This window comes from Strix aluco, chromosome 6, assembly GCF_031877795.1.
Source record: "Strix aluco isolate bStrAlu1 chromosome 6, bStrAlu1.hap1, whole genome shotgun sequence".
NCBI classification, from domain to species: Eukaryota; Metazoa; Chordata; class Aves; order Strigiformes; family Strigidae; genus Strix; species Strix aluco.
This window is the reverse complement of record NC_133936.1, coordinates 27750966-27767527: the sequence shown is the minus strand read 5'-3', so window position 1 is coordinate 27767527 and position 16562 is coordinate 27750966. Positions and strand designations below refer to the sequence as shown.

General features: G+C 34.5%; 1 protein-coding gene across 2 annotated transcripts in view; it reads right to left on the bottom strand.

Moving 5' to 3' along the window:
- Positions 1–16562, bottom strand: part of ITGA4 (integrin subunit alpha 4) — a 38764-nt gene that overhangs the window by 2572 nt on the left and 19630 nt on the right. Inside the window, exons 13-27 of one of the 2 annotated variants that reach the window (XM_074829272.1) lie at positions 16328–16373; positions 15796–15950; positions 14141–14295; positions 10780–10929; positions 9438–9514; positions 6567–6717; positions 5757–5855; positions 5246–5325; positions 4813–4899; positions 4175–4265; positions 3369–3476; positions 2976–3095; positions 1445–1564; positions 843–941; positions 507–626 (exon numbers count right to left, since the gene is read on the bottom strand). In XM_074829272.1, coding sequence (XP_074685373.1) covers positions 507–626; positions 843–941; positions 1445–1564; positions 2976–3095; positions 3369–3476; positions 4175–4265; positions 4813–4899; positions 5246–5325; positions 5757–5855; positions 6567–6717; positions 9438–9514; positions 10780–10929; positions 14141–14295; positions 15796–15950; positions 16328–16373 — 1658 coding nt within the window. Of the gene's footprint in view, positions 1–506; positions 627–842; positions 942–1444; positions 1565–2975; positions 3096–3368; positions 3477–4174; positions 4266–4812; positions 4900–5245; positions 5326–5756; positions 5856–6566; positions 6718–9437; positions 9515–10779; positions 10947–14140; positions 14296–15795; positions 15951–16327; positions 16374–16562 lie in introns of those variants that run through there. The other variant, XM_074829273.1, reaches the window with a different exon arrangement.

The window sequence follows — 16562 nt, the reverse complement described above, 5'->3', positions numbered from 1 at the left end:
GATGGATGGAGCAAGTCTGCATGTTTGTGAAGAAGTTAACAATCTCTTAATCGCTTGTCAGAGAAGCAGCATCCTTTAGTTTTCTTTTTTACTTACATACAGTATTTTTGTGTTGCCATTTAAAATCTGAAACATTTTATTCTGGCATGAAACTGTTGTAGACTATGAGTCATCGTGTCGTTAAACGTGGAGTACCATTTCACAAAAATGATCCACTTGATATCATTAAATTATATAAATTATTTGTAAACATGACATGCCATATAAAACATGGGAAGGGGTTTGTGGCGTTAAATAAAGAAGACGTAGAATACACAGAAGATAAAATGAAGGAAAAAGGAGAAGTATTTTGAAAAATCACAAGTTACAGGAGGAATTATATTTCTTTAGAAAGGACAGATCATAATAAAATACTATTTATCCTTTAACCTGCATTAGCAGATCCAAAGATCCACAATGGTGTGAACTCCTGACTTGAGAATAACTGTGAAATACTGAAAACCTACCTTCCATAATACAAATGAAAGAAGCAAGAACAAGGTAACACCAACTATTAAGCCTATTCCAATAATCAGCACAGTGACACGGTATTTTGGCTTTTGGTGGTGCACTCCTTCCAAATAGACCTGGAAAGCAGAAAGTAAGTTTAGTGCTAACTGATTTTTTTTTTTCCCCCCTAGAAGATACTAATACAACAAACTAGGAAAATTAATTACATTCTTAAGTAATTAACACTACAGTCATTGTCTGGGTATAGATATGTATAGAATTCAACAATTTTAATTGCTGTTCATTTTTCTACTTTAACAAGTTTATCACAAATTCATTAAGAGAATTCTTACATATGCAACTTGCTTGTCCTTGTGTAGTTCAATAACTTTTTCACTTTTTTCTGGTGAGGCTGTTGCTCTCACTTCAAACTTCAATGCTGATGCATCATCCTGATTAAAAAAAAAATAAAACCTATCTTTTAAAAAATAACTTCGACACATTAATTTCTACCCAGCAAAAATGGTAACACAGCTGCTCACAGAAACAGAATCTCACACAAACACACAATGTGCCTTTTTCTGATCACAAAACAAATTAGTACCAGAAGCTGGAATGAAGCCCAGTTGGATTTTACTTAAGTCCCCGTGCTTTTCTTAGAAAAGTACAATTATGAGTTGAAATTAAAACCCAATCCTCCATAACCCAGCCAGACTAGGCAAAGCCATACATACTATAAAACAAAGTCATAATCTAAAATACATATTTTTTCAGTGTTTTTTTCATATACCACCTTGAGATTTAGCACTGAAAACATAAAACAGCTTAACATCTGAAGATTTGGATTTAATCATACTGTTTGCAAAAACATATTAATACCTAGAATTTATACGCAGAGAATACTGCAAATATGCCTTGAAATATTCCCCCCAAGTATGAAAAATTAATGTGTTACCATTTCTAAAAGTGAAGGAGTAGCCTCCAGATGCAACTGAACAGTTGCTTCTTTTCCACTTTCCATGTTTCCAAGCTTGCAATATATTTGTAAGCAAAGGCTGTCATTTTTCATGCAGTACTGTAGAAGGGAGGTAAAGATTAAAACTTAAGTTTATCAACTTTATCATCTTAGTACTAAAGACACTCAGGAATCGAGTAAAACAAAAAGATCCATGTTTGTTCTTGAAAAGTCAGGGTGTAACTCCAGGTTGTCATCCATCACTGTCAATCCATAGGCGCTAAAGGAAGAGTGCAAGGGACCAACCTAATTGTTTTAGAAGACAACAGGTCATTTTTCTTAAAAATTAAAATTTTTTTCAACTGAAAAATAACAATTGTCATAATCTGGTTGTATGGGATTTTATTACACTGTTATTTTAAATTAGCTTTTATCAAGAATGATAAATGACAATTACTATATGATATCCAGTATAAACAGTGTAATTGATTGATTCTTAAACTTGTACACTGGCAGCTAGCACCACTTCACTCAGCTTTGGAGAGACAAAAAAGCAAGCCTGTGCATGATTATATTCTTTATCCAAGACTGCAATGCCTAAGTTCTGATTTGATATTCTAGTGCAGTCTGTCTCTCAATCATTGGTTGATGTTTCCTGTAACATACTTACTTAAACGTCCCAAATTAACATGTTTAAAAATGTTCAGCTTCTTTTAAGATGAAAGCATTAAACAAAATTGTACTCTATCAAACACAAGTTGCAGCACACAGATTTCTATGAGAACCAACCCTCAAAAATGTAACACTAGAATAGCAATTCTGGTTTGGACTACATAGTCCAGTATCTGATCTCTAGCAGGGTCTGTAACAGGTACAAAGGGATAAGCTTCAACGGGCCAGGCATGTATAATATTCTCCCAGTCTTCCAAATATTTTTATAAGAAATATCCAGCCAAAAGTGATTTCCATGTATTTTTAAATTTTTAATGACTTCCAGTCCCATTAACTTGTATAGCATCCCTTGGAATTCACTTATTTATAGCATTCACAACACCTTTCGGTAAGAAGTTCCACCATGAGTAATACTTTTGTTTTGTTTTTTTAACCTGGCTCCTATGAGTTACATTTGATGGCACTTTTTTGATGTGGAAAAGGCAATGAATATTTGATCTGCATACTTCATGTAATTAAAATTAAGACTGTTTTTCCCACATGCATCAAGTTTGATTTGTTGCTGAATTTCATCTGCCATTCTGTTTGCCCACTCATTCAGTTAGGTAACCCTTTGGCAGTTCTTCACAGGTGACTGTCATCCACACTGACTTCAGTGACATGTCATTAATCAACTTTCTCATCTCAGGTCTCACCTCTTTCACTGAAGTCACTTAAGACTACGCTGAACTTAGCACAGGTCCCACCACAAATCCTTGGAAGTCTGCTCTGGTGACCTCATTATGTAAGATATACCACTGTCTTAAGGCTCCTTCATAGAGTCATTTATTTCTCACTGATGCCAAAAGACAGACCTTACCATTTGTCTCTTAGCAGGTTTTGAAAAGAAAGTGACAACGTCCTTTAATATGTTTTCATTTTTTTCTGCTGCACTACAGTTTCTGGGATATTTATTATAGAAGCACTGTCCAACTGTTGCCTGGAAATAAAAATAACATCTCTGTTAGAATTTAAACATCAGATAATAATCAGAATATAGATTTCTGAAAGGCAAGAAGCTCAAAAGGAATGCAAGTTTTACTTTCAGAATTCTAAAACACATGGGGCAGAAGATCAACCTATTCTTGTTCACTCTCTTTCACCATAGCTAACAAACTGAACACATACTCGGTACTAGTTCTGCTACGCTCTGCTTCTCTTTTTCGTAGAATTCATATAGCTAATAAAAATACATTAAGTAACCTGTGCTTACCTTGATATCCAATGTGTTGAATAATTTGAAGTCATTGGGTGGAAAAGCATTAGGTATCATTATCTCTAAGTTTGTATTTGGAGCCATGCTTGGTCCTACATTGATAACCTTGTGGGGAAGAATGTTATACGTTTAAAAATTTACTTCATGGTGGCTATTCAAGTAACAAAAATATATATAAAGTATAAATGCATAAAACTTCACAGAATGGGGCAGCACCTTGCATTGTTACGCTGTCATGAAAGTGGATTCTGCGAGGAGTTGTAACATTTTGCTTAATTCATTCTGTAGGTTTACTGAACCCTTCACTTCTCTGAACCCAATGAGTAAGTAGTGCTAATCTGCAATGACTACCCTGAGGTCATACAGACTGCCTTCTGGGAGAATATGCAAAAGGAACTAGAAGAGATTAGTGTCTAACTCCTGCTTTTAATCCATTGGAGACAAATCTGATACCTATACATCCTCTTATATGGAGCTCCTAGTTCCTTTTGCTTAGGGTAAGATAATTCCTTTTGCAGTGTTTCTCAATGGAAGAAGTGGCAAGTCAGAACTGCTCTACCACTTTCAATCCTGCTTGTGCTAAGTACTTTTTCTCTAACCATTCAGTAGAAGAGGCCAAACACAGTGTTCAAAGAGGGATTAACAGCCACTTCCCATCACTAATGCACAGAAGTTGCTCACCATGCCCTTGTACTCTTAAAAAGTTCCCTTACTGACTGTGCAGGCTGTCATTAGATACACTGGAAACCTAAACATTAACCTTCAAAACAAGGATAATAGGGTTTACAAAGAAAAACTCTTACATGGAAAGTGAAGTTGATATTTTCCTTCATACACATAACTGGTGAATCTTTCTCATTTGTTCCATAAACAAACGAAGCTGGTGATACAAATCTACAATGGTTTAGAAGTTGTTAATTAATAGAATTGCTATATATCATTAGCATAACTTTCTGCTCCATGCTATCTCCAGTACAATTGGTTCTAAGAAAATAACCAAGTTTGCATTTAAGTAAATCTAGGAACACTGAGTACCTCTATCTTTGTACTCTTTCCTCTTAAAAAGGCAGATGAATCAGAAAAAGCCATAAATCCTCACCCAAAACTATGCTCCATGAATGCCCCACAACAAACCCAGAACATGGTTCATGTTAAGCAAGGAATCTGAGGATCTGCTGTGCTCTTATTAAAGACCTCACTTTATAAAAAAATAATAGTCTGCTAAGAGACAAGTTCAAAGCACCATAGGTATCACTGGTCTCATATCACAGTAATGAAAACAAAATCTTAGAAATGTATGGGTCTGACCCAGGATAGCTGTGCCATCTCATTCCCAGCATTCTTCAGCTACATCATGCTTCTGCTTAAAAGCTTTGGGAATTTAGAGTAGTAACAAGACAACAGTTCTACTGGTATGCAGGTATAGCAATAGCTGACTTACCCATGGGCATTTAACTCAGTCTCATATTTTAGAGGTACAGCTAAAGTCAGCACGTTATCCAGCAACATGTTCCCATCTTCATTTTTACTATAAAAACAAAATGAGAGAAAAATGAATATGGAATACGTCATCGTATGCTATGCATATTTCTATAAGCAAGTATTAAACAGACTTTTCAGCTTATTAAAAGAAAAATATTTTATTAGTAACAACATGTCAGGCAGTAAAAAAAAAGAACATTTTACAGAGGCAGAAACCTGCTCGTTATTTAAATATCTATTCTCTGGGGTTTTTCTGTAATTTCCCTGCCTTTACAGATTTGCAACTGATCTGCTTTCTTGCAACTGTGCTTTGCTAAGTCTTTCCACTGTCCCCTATTCTGTTTTCCAAAGATAGTAATATTTTTCACTGAGCAATTTTTATTAGACTTTACCAGGTAGCATTAATGATGATGCTGAGGTCATCTTCTGCTCTGGTAAATGAGCTTGCATCCAAGAGGAAACTAAAATCCAGCTGTAAAACAAATAAAATTTTATTTATAGCAAATGATAGTGTGTCTTAACACAGTTTAAATAAAAATATTTTATTAAACTCATTTAGAATTTCCTGCTCTAAAAAAATTCCTAAGAAAATACTTGCTTTTTGTGTCTTCTGTTCCCTTTCTATTGACCTAACACATTTGTTCATAGCCTTAGTCAGCTCACTTGTCTAGGAAGCCAAGCACAGTAAGTTGATGCATAACACAATGTTGTCCCTTAATGAATTATTCCAGAGAGTGTTTAAGCAACTAATTTTAAAAGCAGCAGAGAGAATCAGATACCAACATGATAAAAGACATTAGTTGGGAATGGAGAGATTCTGAAAAGCAAGGATTTTTTCTCCCTGAAAATCCTTATAACATATTTAGGGTGTTTTTAAAGCTAGGAACTTCATACATAGCTTACCTTTGATTTTTGATCTACATATAAATAACCAACACTGCACTCAAGTTTCACTGCATGAATTTCTTTATCTAATACTTCACAATGTATCTGTTTTTCTTCCTAAAATAAAGGACAAATTATTAATGATTAAAATAAAACTGCTTTTTTCAGACATTTCAAATTACACGCACACACTGAAATCTGATGATTTATATTTCCGTGAACTAAGTGTTTGTTATTTCACTGATGCAAATATAGAGAACATTCATATTATTCATGACTACTTTAACATAACCTTATATTGGTTACTGTATCCTGTTACTTCATCTTCTGTTTGCCTGGACTGAAGCTAAGGTGCATGCATCAGACCCAGACCCACTCAAGTTTAAAGCCAACCTCTGAAAGGTGTCAGGGGGATTCTACACAGAGAGCAGTTATTTTAAAAAGGCAGAAAGAGAGACCAATTTTATTTGTGACTTCTTTGTAAGACTATGTATCTCTTAAAAAGAGCAGGTTCAATGAGATCTTTGTGATCACTGAGAACATGATCATCTGACAAAAAGTAGCAGTAACATCCTGAAATACATTTAGACACATTTTAATTTTAGTTGTTACCATCACATCCTGTTACTGAAATGATTTAAGTCACCTATATTAATTAAATTGGAGAACTTCAGAACTGGAGTTTTGTCAGCTTTTTTGGGGGGTATGTGTGTGTTGGTTGTCAGTATCCAAAGAAACTCAACAATTCATTAACATAATTTGAAAAATATCTGGCTGAATACAAAAAATACCAAAGGATTAGTGTTTGACAGATTTTTTTGTTCTTACCGATTCTAAAACTCGGATGAAATAAAGACCTTTAGGGATCTGAATGTGGAGGACAGTTTCATATGCATCATCTCCACCATTCAGCAGAGAAATGTCCAACAATAAAGTCTTCATACTTCCAACAGCAAGATACGTTTTCTTATCATGAGGCCTATAAAAATAATTATCATAAGTGAAAAGTAATACTATATACAGCTTGTAAGGGGCAAAAATTTTTCTTCATTGCTCTTTTAGTTAATTTCATTTGGTTCTGACAAAGCTCAGCTGGAGATCATTAGGAAGGTTTTTACTCAGTTCTGTAAGTGAAGGTACTACACAAGTTATATGATGGTCAACTCCAGTATTGTACTTAAGGCCTGAGGTTATTAATGAGAGAGAAAGAGAATGGTTATCAGACCAGTTGTACTTCTGGCTTTTACAAGATAGGTCCTTTCCTTTACAGATGAGAACAGCAGTGTGCTACCGCTACAGTATTTTCAGACATTATTTCAAAATTCACTCTTTGTACTCAAAGTATAGGAGTGAATATGAAACAGGTCACAAAGAGGGCAAGTGAACATGCCTGTCTTATGATCTATGTAATGTTCTATAATCATGTTACAAGTACAGACAACCTATGGGGGGGCTAAATGTAAACTTCAGCTTGACATTAAAGTTTAATTAAGACTTGTGGAAAGGCTGCCTAGAAATAGACATTTATCAGATATTCTGGCTCGAAACCAAAGCATTAGTCACTGAACACCTTGGGGAAAGAAGCTGGCACTTAGAAAAGCAACAGAAGGTAAAAGCACTGCATAAGCAGATAGGTTCCAAAACAAAAGCGAATTAAAGAAAAACAATGTTAACATTTCAGTGGCTTGATTAAGTTTAGGTTAAATTTTAAAGTTGTTTTACTAGTTATATGCTTACCTTTCAGTCCTCTTATATGCATTAAAGTCAAGCTCATTAACAAGATGCTGTCACAAAGATGCCTCCCAGCTTAACACACAAGTACACAAAAGCACCAGGTGCACATCTGGGACTACAACAAAGCTGAACTAGAGCTTTTCCCTGGTAATCATATTTCATTCTTCATTAAAAAATGCATGATGCGGACTAGAAATTTACAGAGCAGGCCAAAATCGAAGCAATTTAAACAAAACATGATAGTGTATACATGAAAACTTGTAACTCAGTAAGTAAAGCATTACGTTGACACCCCTATTTCATTTCATTCTTTTAAGACTAAAAGTGTTTGCTTTGCTGTTCAAAGATAATGAATGCATTCTGTCTAGACAACATAAATTAACGCTTCACAGCTAACTAGTTTTTAATCGAGATTCTAGGGATACAATGTAATTTAAGGTGATACTTCACACCTTAGCAAGATATTTAGCCTATTTATTTACACTGAAAATCTGTTACTGGAACCTAATGCCAAGCAGGTATGTTGTGATCTGTTTTCCTTTCTTAGAGCTTTGAAGTACTTACAAAACTGCATTGCTAATGTCACGAATGGAAATGCTGCACGATCTTTATTTCCAAAAAGTTTATGATCGTTCAAATAAAATAACTTTCAAGTCTAAGCAAATGAAAGGTCTTAAGACTCATGCTACAGGCCATGTGTTAAAGTAGGCAGAAAGATACTAATCTTATTCTGAAATCTATGAAGATGAAAAAGCTTATGCTCAGGGTCACACAGGTGTGGTTTATCAGCATTATGTGACTGTCATCATCTTTTGGTGTCATTTTAGGTTGTTCAAACTAGCATCTCGATTAAAGTTGAATCAACTTTAAAAGTGATAAATTACACAAGAAATTACACAAAATACCTATCTAGCTGAGATTCACAACAGGTACAATTTCTCTTTTTGAACACAACAACCCGTATTTCTTCCTTTGAAGTATAATATTCAATAGAGAAAAGGGTGGTGATGATAAAATACAACTTAAAAATCAAACAATTAAAATCCATTCTGAATAGAAACAATGGTACATGGCTTAAAACTTTCCAAAGATGCTGCTAAATAGAAATATATCTCACAAAGTATTGCTTGGTGTAATACACATTCTGTGAGACAATAATAATTGTATTTAAATACTTTGAAAATGCATTAATTATCTTGCATAACAACAGATTTAAATGTGATACCTAATTGGAACGAATGGGAAAAAATGAAACATACTAAAGGGTATATAAAAAAAAATTAGGGACATAAATAAAAAAAATCAGAAAACAAAATTAATTTTGGAAAACACAAGCTAATTCCACATAGAGAAAAGAACTCTAAACCTCACATAATACTCAACCATCTGGTGTCTCAATCGGCAGTATAAAATTGAACATGTAATATTCTTAAGTAAATGAGGAAAAAAAGCCACTTGTTTTATAATTGAAATAATCAATATAACAATGTCTTAGTACAAAACCGAAGTATCTTCTTTGTACAGTGCAAGTACAGTATCTCCATAAAAGCAGCAGAAAGAATTGATAGCTTGTCAATATAACAGCAGTTATGATGTCTACATATTGAGCATGCATTGTGCACTGTATCTTACCCCAGTTATTTATGAAGTGTAGAATACAAGTTTACCTTTCTGTAAGTTTACCTATAAATATATCTTCTATAAAGATATATTTTACGAGCTGTAAAGTCTTCTAGTTATGCAAGAACAGTTCTTCAGTTATATACATTTCTGCTGCATTTCCTGGAAGATTTAAGATTTTAAAATATTCTTCAACTAAACACAGCTTTACTCCTCATATTTTCTCAGGGAGTCCATAGTCTGCTTTTGCAAATTAATGTTCTTTACATACAAAAGATTAAGGAATAATTTAGATAAAATCTTACTGAACCTCTTTCAAAAAACTGAAAGCCATATTATACTTACTTTGGAAAAGCAACTTTTCCAGAAACGCTCAAGTCAGCAGAACAATTTTCTTCAGAGCAAAATCTTGCAAAAACAAACTATAAAAGACAAATTTTAAAGAAGCACTTTAGGGTATTATGCATTATAGTGAGTAAAAGTATTTCCAAAGAAAGAAACCTATCACATTGTTATCTGGAATTGGCTAATAGCTCTTGCTCCTAAAACCAATTCAATCAGGCTATGATTTGCCATTTTCCAAACACATTCTGCACACCCAGAACAACAGAGAGGCGTTCCAGACTCAGTCTCTCACAGTTAAACCAGTGGGTGTATGCTCAGCTGATTTTTTAAAAAGTAATACGTAAAAAGGGCAGTGTTTTAAAGGGTCCAGAAACGAGGTCTCTGCAGTCTCTCCTATGATACAGCAAATTAACTTTTGCAAGAAAGTTTCATTACACAAAATTTTACTTATCATACTGTTAGTAAGGTTTGATGAGACCAGAGACACCATGCATGTGTCCGTGCCTTGGTTACCAGTATGCTATAGAGCATGTTTATGTCACTATATTCAACAACACCCTCTTTCTCTCTAACTGCGGTTTCTAAAACAAAATTTTGAATGAAGATGAAAAGGAAAAGCATACCATTTAAAAGGAGCTTTTATATATCTCAGAGATTCTGGTAGTCAGCTGTACCTGAATTACACGAAGCTTACCGTTTGTGAAAAGTAATAATATGTTTATGACCATTTAATAGTTAAAAACTCAGAGCATCCTGACTTTTGCTTAAGTCAGAGTAAAAGTCTATTAATTCTTAATAAGTTTTTTTTTGGAAAAAAGTTAATTTCATATTCTTTTAAGAATACAGAATACACTTTTTTCCCCACAGACTTTGTGTCTGAAAACCTGCAATACCTTCATAGAACTAATATTTCAGCAACATCGTTGAAATACTCCAAGATTAATACCAACACAGAATTAATTATAAAGAACAATTTTACACTGGAAAGTGACTCATCCTGTGTAGCTGAAAAAGAATGAATATTTTAAAGACTGAATTTCATACCTGTGTGTTTTGAGGTATATAGTATTATATATTCTTGCAAGTTCTCTGCAGGTAGGTTGTTTTTTTTTTTAAAATCATAATACAGATTGTATACCAGCTCTGCAAAGGTTTGTTTTAGCAAAAAATTAGGCATTTTTTTTTTAGAATGTTGGTTTATTAATTAAGATCAAGGAACTAGGTACTGGTCTGAAAAACGCATTCTTTCGCATACTATGGATGTGTGAAGCTTTTTTTAACTGAAGATCAAAATGTGAATATTTACTTACTGCATTTGAAAAAAGAGAACTCATACACTAACCTTGCTTGTTATAACATCTTTTTCTTTCCTCTGTTGAAGAACGGGTTGAAGTGGTGAAAATTCTTGAGCATTTCTTTTCTGTAGAATATGATGCCCCAGATGATAACTTGCTTCAACATGTACAGGAGTCAAGATATCCCTTACATCTTTCTATGAAAATTGGAAACCTAATGAGTTAATCATATAAAACAAGACATGTATGCTTATGTTTTAAAGATTGTAAGGTTCCCTAGAACCAACTTAAACAGGAACATTTATTTTTGACATGTAAAATAATTTCATAAGCCATATGGCTCATATACTTTTCCACACATCTTTGTTGACAAAAAAGGTAATCAGAAACACAGATAAGCATAACTCATTCAATGACAGCATCAGGCATTTCAGAATGTAAGATTCTTATATTAAAATAAGTCATTGAATAGTGAACCTCTTTCTGTCAATAATACTGCCTTACACACCTATGAAATGCTGTACTCCCCAAATAGAAAAATAGGCAAAGGTTGGCTAAAATGGAGAAAGTTAACCAGTGGGATAATGTCAGACAAAACCCATGGATATTTCTGTATGAAATCAAAAGTTCTCCCATGCTACCACTAAAGCAGGTCATGACTGCATTTTATTTTTCTCCCTATTTCCTACTCTGTATTAAAAAGATTAAACTCCTCAATAAATGCCCATTTTGTACATGAACCCTTGACTGTGTAGGAATGTTGCATATCAGAGCCCAAACTACCCACTCGTGGAAACTGAACAGCTTGAAGCACCAAGTACTAACAATAGCAAACCTGATTAAATTATTCCCTAAGTGTAGGAGATAGACAGACATTGATTGTCCCTCCACATGGCCACTACTTTAATTCTTAACTGCAAGCTTGCTTTGGCCAAATCACATATTATCTAATTCATAATAATTTTCCACAAGGTCTTCTCTGCATCTGCTTTATATTACTTCCATTATACTAATTAGCTATTAATTAGGCTTTACTCAAAATACATAAAACGTACACTGTCTCTTGCAAGGACTGTACTTGACAGACATTCACACTTACTTAACTTTAGAAGCTTCATATAAGTACAGAAACCTCAGTGGGTGGAAGGAGATGCTTATAATGCTATTAATTAAGAATTAAAAAGAAAATTGAATTATATGGAGGAAAAAATACTAATGATAAACTATAGGAACTGATGAGCCAAATCATATCCTTCCTCCTACACAAATACCTGCTGATGCTGGTACAGCAATCTGTACAAGGTCAGCTGTCACTCAGATCTCTCTTAGCTTACTTTTAAAACTCTTAGTGGCAATTTGCCATTGCTCCTGTAAGTAACATTCACTTAGGTGCAACTACCAGTTAAGATGCATCTGGGCAACTTTCCAGTAGATAATATAAGCTTTCCTTTCTACCCCAAAGCTTTATCGTGGAGAATTGGCTTCTAATGGTCTCACAAGCAAAAAATAAGTAAAAGGAAGGAAGAGACTTTTTCCCTGCAGGTTTTTTTGTAGCTGTAGAAAATCAGGTCTATTTCCCAGACTCTGTGCAAGACCAACTGCACCAAACATCTTAATAGATGTTTGTTTCAAAAGGTCACAGAATTGCTACCTTAAGAATTTTAAAGAAAATTTAAAGAAAAGGCTAGGCAAACTAGTCCATTATTTTATTACCCTTGTTTCCCCTAACACTCAAATACTCCCTGTCCTTAGTATTTCTTTAAAGAATTCTTTTCCCCCTTAGATAAGGTCTTACAGGAGATAAACTGGGGGGTTTTTGAGTTTAATAAAACATGGTTCCTCTGTGTCCACTAGTTTTTATTGTTTGTTTGTGGTTTAGGACTTAAAAGTTTTTCCCATTTATTCTCCAAAATTTTTGTTGGAATAGGCAAGAGTCTAAGATGTCTGACAGATCAAATCACTTTTATTATTTCTCGTCCAGTGAATGAACTTAAAAATATTATAACCTTGTCCCGACTGCAGTTGTTTTTACTTTCAGGACAGGTCTCTCATTCATCCTTCAGAAGGATACATCAAGCATGAATATAAAGGTTCATTTCCTCCAGGGCAACAATGACTTTGAGGCTACTGCCGTCTTAGGTTAGGATCTTACTGATGAGATTCTTACTAACTCATTTCCAAGTCAGTACCATCCTCAGTTTCAAAGGATGGTTGCTGTTGAATCAAACTCTACCTCTGGAGAAACCAACAGCCAACTTCCCCCTGCTGAGTAGCTGGTACCATCTCTATTATTGGTCTTGGTACAGGCCTCCCTGGCTAGCTGACACCTTTTAGGTCTCCAACAGCCTTCTGCTGAATGCCTACTTGCCCTGGCAGCACTTCTACCTCTGTGGCTTTTCCTTGAAGCCCTCCTAGCAGCAGATTCCTTTTACAACAAAGTTGTCTATACACTTTCACAGACAGAGAACTTTAACCGTGTTCACTACTAATCTGGTCCTGGATTCAGGGTTGGTATGTCCAGGAGAAGGATGTATCTGTGCAGGCCTCACTTTTGTGAACAGAGGCGTAGAGAGATCACTTTTTCAGCACGGTGCACATTCTTCATACTGCTCAGCTCTAAATTCTTTCATGAAACTCTCGTGAGTGCTCTTCCTACCCTGTTTCCACCTCTTGATTCTCTGAGTATTTCCTTGGTGAGTGCTGCATCCCTTACAGGAAAATATCAAACAACTCCAAACAAGTGTTCTTCATGCCTTGCTAGCCTTTGGCTCCTTGCAACAAATTCACAAAACAGACCACACTATAAACCTCGAACTACAGACTGTCTTCCAGCAATCATTTCACTTCCTATGGATCAGGAATGGGTTCTATTATCAGGTGAGTCTACCTCATCTACTCCCAGTAAAAAGGTGAGCAACACCATACACGTATTCTTTGAAATAGTTACAAATGACAAAACATAATAAACATTTTCTCTGTGCAATTACAAGTTTAAAGATTTTGCATTAAAGAGTACATAGGAAAGTTCCATCAGCAATGTTCAGCAGAAGATGTATGTTATACCGCATCTTCTTGGTTGCTCCAAACTAGCCTCAATCTATGATCTGTCATCCACAAAAGAGGATGAAAAAATGTCAAGAACGCTTATGTCCTACTTCATCACTCTGATTACTATTCTTATGCACACTCTCACCGACATAAGAGATGGCAGACCCACTGACTTTCCCACAGAAAACTGAGAAAGCATCAGCATTAAAATATATGAACTGTGGAAGTTATGAACACAAATATTTTACTTCCAAAATGATGTGATGCAAGTGTAAACAAAATAGGTTCTTTTGCAGCAGGTGTGCTTTTCAAAGGAAAACAAAGGATTTACAGGGCAATACATACTGAAAATTACATTACCCTCATAAACGCTGGATGATCTTTGCAGGCAATATTCTTGCTGTAAATCTTTACATTTCCTGAGATTGTATCAGATGTTCCATTGGAGGAAAAATAAAATCTTGCTTGTGTATCCACTTTTCTGTTCACATCAACACTCAGATTATAAAGCAGTACTGCAAAATAAAACCAAGAGAAAAGTTATAAAAACTTTAAGTGTTATAATTTTAACGAACTTATGATAGAAATTACATCTTCTGACTCACTTCCTTAAGTATGTTCTATAATATCCATTTTTAAATGCTCTACTTAAAAATTCTCTGACATAAATCCATACCTAACAAAAGCTTCTAGCCCTCTGAAAATTGACTGCATCATGACTGATTCCTCATACACACTTTTATATCAGGGATAGTTTTGTCAAGTTATAGTTTTGTACCAGAATCTATTTAAAGAAAACCTGCTTCAGTTACTTACAGCACTGACATGAAATTTCAACAAACAGGTAAGTCAACAGACTCACAAATATTGTCACAGTTTTTTCTATTTAAGTTAGCATGAATTGCTATGATAACAAATTGCAAATAAGTTTCAGAGCATTACTAATTATTACTTCTTAATCTCTGCCCAAAGTCAAGTTAGGATATCTAGATTTTCCTCTAGAATTTCCTATTTAAGTTAAAAGGTCTTATGTCCAAATTCAGCAAAGATAATCCAGTCTGACTGCTCATTTTTCACAACAAATATGAATTTCAAAAGATCTGAACTCGAAACTTTACAGTTCATTGTTGGGTATGTTCTCTGTAATGTGTTCCTAAAGGATATTGAATATTCTCATACAGAAGATTTAAGCAATTTAATTTTGTATACTATGCATTTGCAGGGCTGTTTGCAGTTTACAAATAGCACATGACAAGCAGGTTAAAAGCACTCAGGCAATACAGTCAAATTTAGACAGTACATCATTTTAAATAAGTTCACCATGAATATTCCCTCCAATAGATATTGCTTCAAGCAATACCAGTTTTTGCCAAATGCAAAATAAGCATTACATAAAACAAAATACAAGATATGTTTTCAGTAATTTTGATGGGACTCCCTCTCTTTCACATAACGTTCCGTAACGGTATGATCAGGCACTTGAGCTGCTTTACGGAGGGAATGCCTTTTCTCTCTGCTAAGTGGAAGACTGCATCCTACAGCAGTCTCGTGTGGTTTGGTCCATGTCTGGGAGGACTGCTTTTAGAGGACATCTGAATATCATGCTGAACAATCCATTTGATTCTACATTAAGAAAAGACATTCACCCACCATTAATTCCACTTAATTGCAAAGCAACAGCCCAGACATTTGCATATGGAAAGTTCAGACAAACTTGACAGACACTCCTGTTGGGCCCTGTGCAAACCAGAATATGGTCCCTGGGCTACTATGTAAAAAAAGTGTTCACAGAGTAAGTGCACTCTATTTCTTTCTGAACCCTAACAGCATACTAACTCATTCAAAAACCTATCAAAATGACGGATCTAGTTATGATGCTATGAAAGGGACCATCTGAAATGGCATCATTACAATGTAGTTCAGAAGCATAATAAACTAAATACCCATAGCATTATTCTCTAAAGAGGTACATTTAAAATGAATACATATACTGGAATTTTTTTCAAGTAGCTTACCAATATAACCAGGTACCTCTCGTCCTGTATAGGAAAAGCATATCTTCAAATTCATACAGATGGCAGGCTGGTCATTTTCCATACAGTTTAAATTAGTTCGATTTATTGAATTAAGATGTTTTAAAGAAGCTTCAACAATTATCACTGGTTTTGTTCTAAGAATAGAAAAGTGTTAATGTTCACAAAACACTTCAGAAATAGTTTACAAAATCTCTGAAGAATATAACAATATCTGACAATCTATTTTTATATTTTATAATTATAATTTTTTTATCTGCATTTTTCGGAATCCAAATAGTCGTATGCACATTATTTGTTGCCTCAAGAATTTTCAGAATGATACTTTGTTTCTTCAAGGTGTTTACTTAAATGTTTCAGCTGTAGAGAATTCTAGAGCCTAATAACTGAAGTTCAAGATACCAAGAAGAATATCATGAGGTTAAAGTAGACTACTGAGTTTTATTTTACATTGCATTAAAAAATGCAGTTAAATTGTATGGTCTTTAAAAGCACTGAAATGTAGCAAACTCACCTCAGCACCACAGCAGAATCAGAGAGAAATGCACCAACTGCTACATCTGTACAAAAAAATAGATGAGTAAGCATAATTTGTCAACAGGAATTACTTCTCGGGTACAAGCATTTTGTAGCATATTCACCTTTTGGTCAGCATTAAAACACCATTTGCCCTTTATTTATTAGAAGGAAGTCATTATTATATTCAAAAGTGGTGTTCTCCATCTAGAGGATGATTCCTCAAATACTTG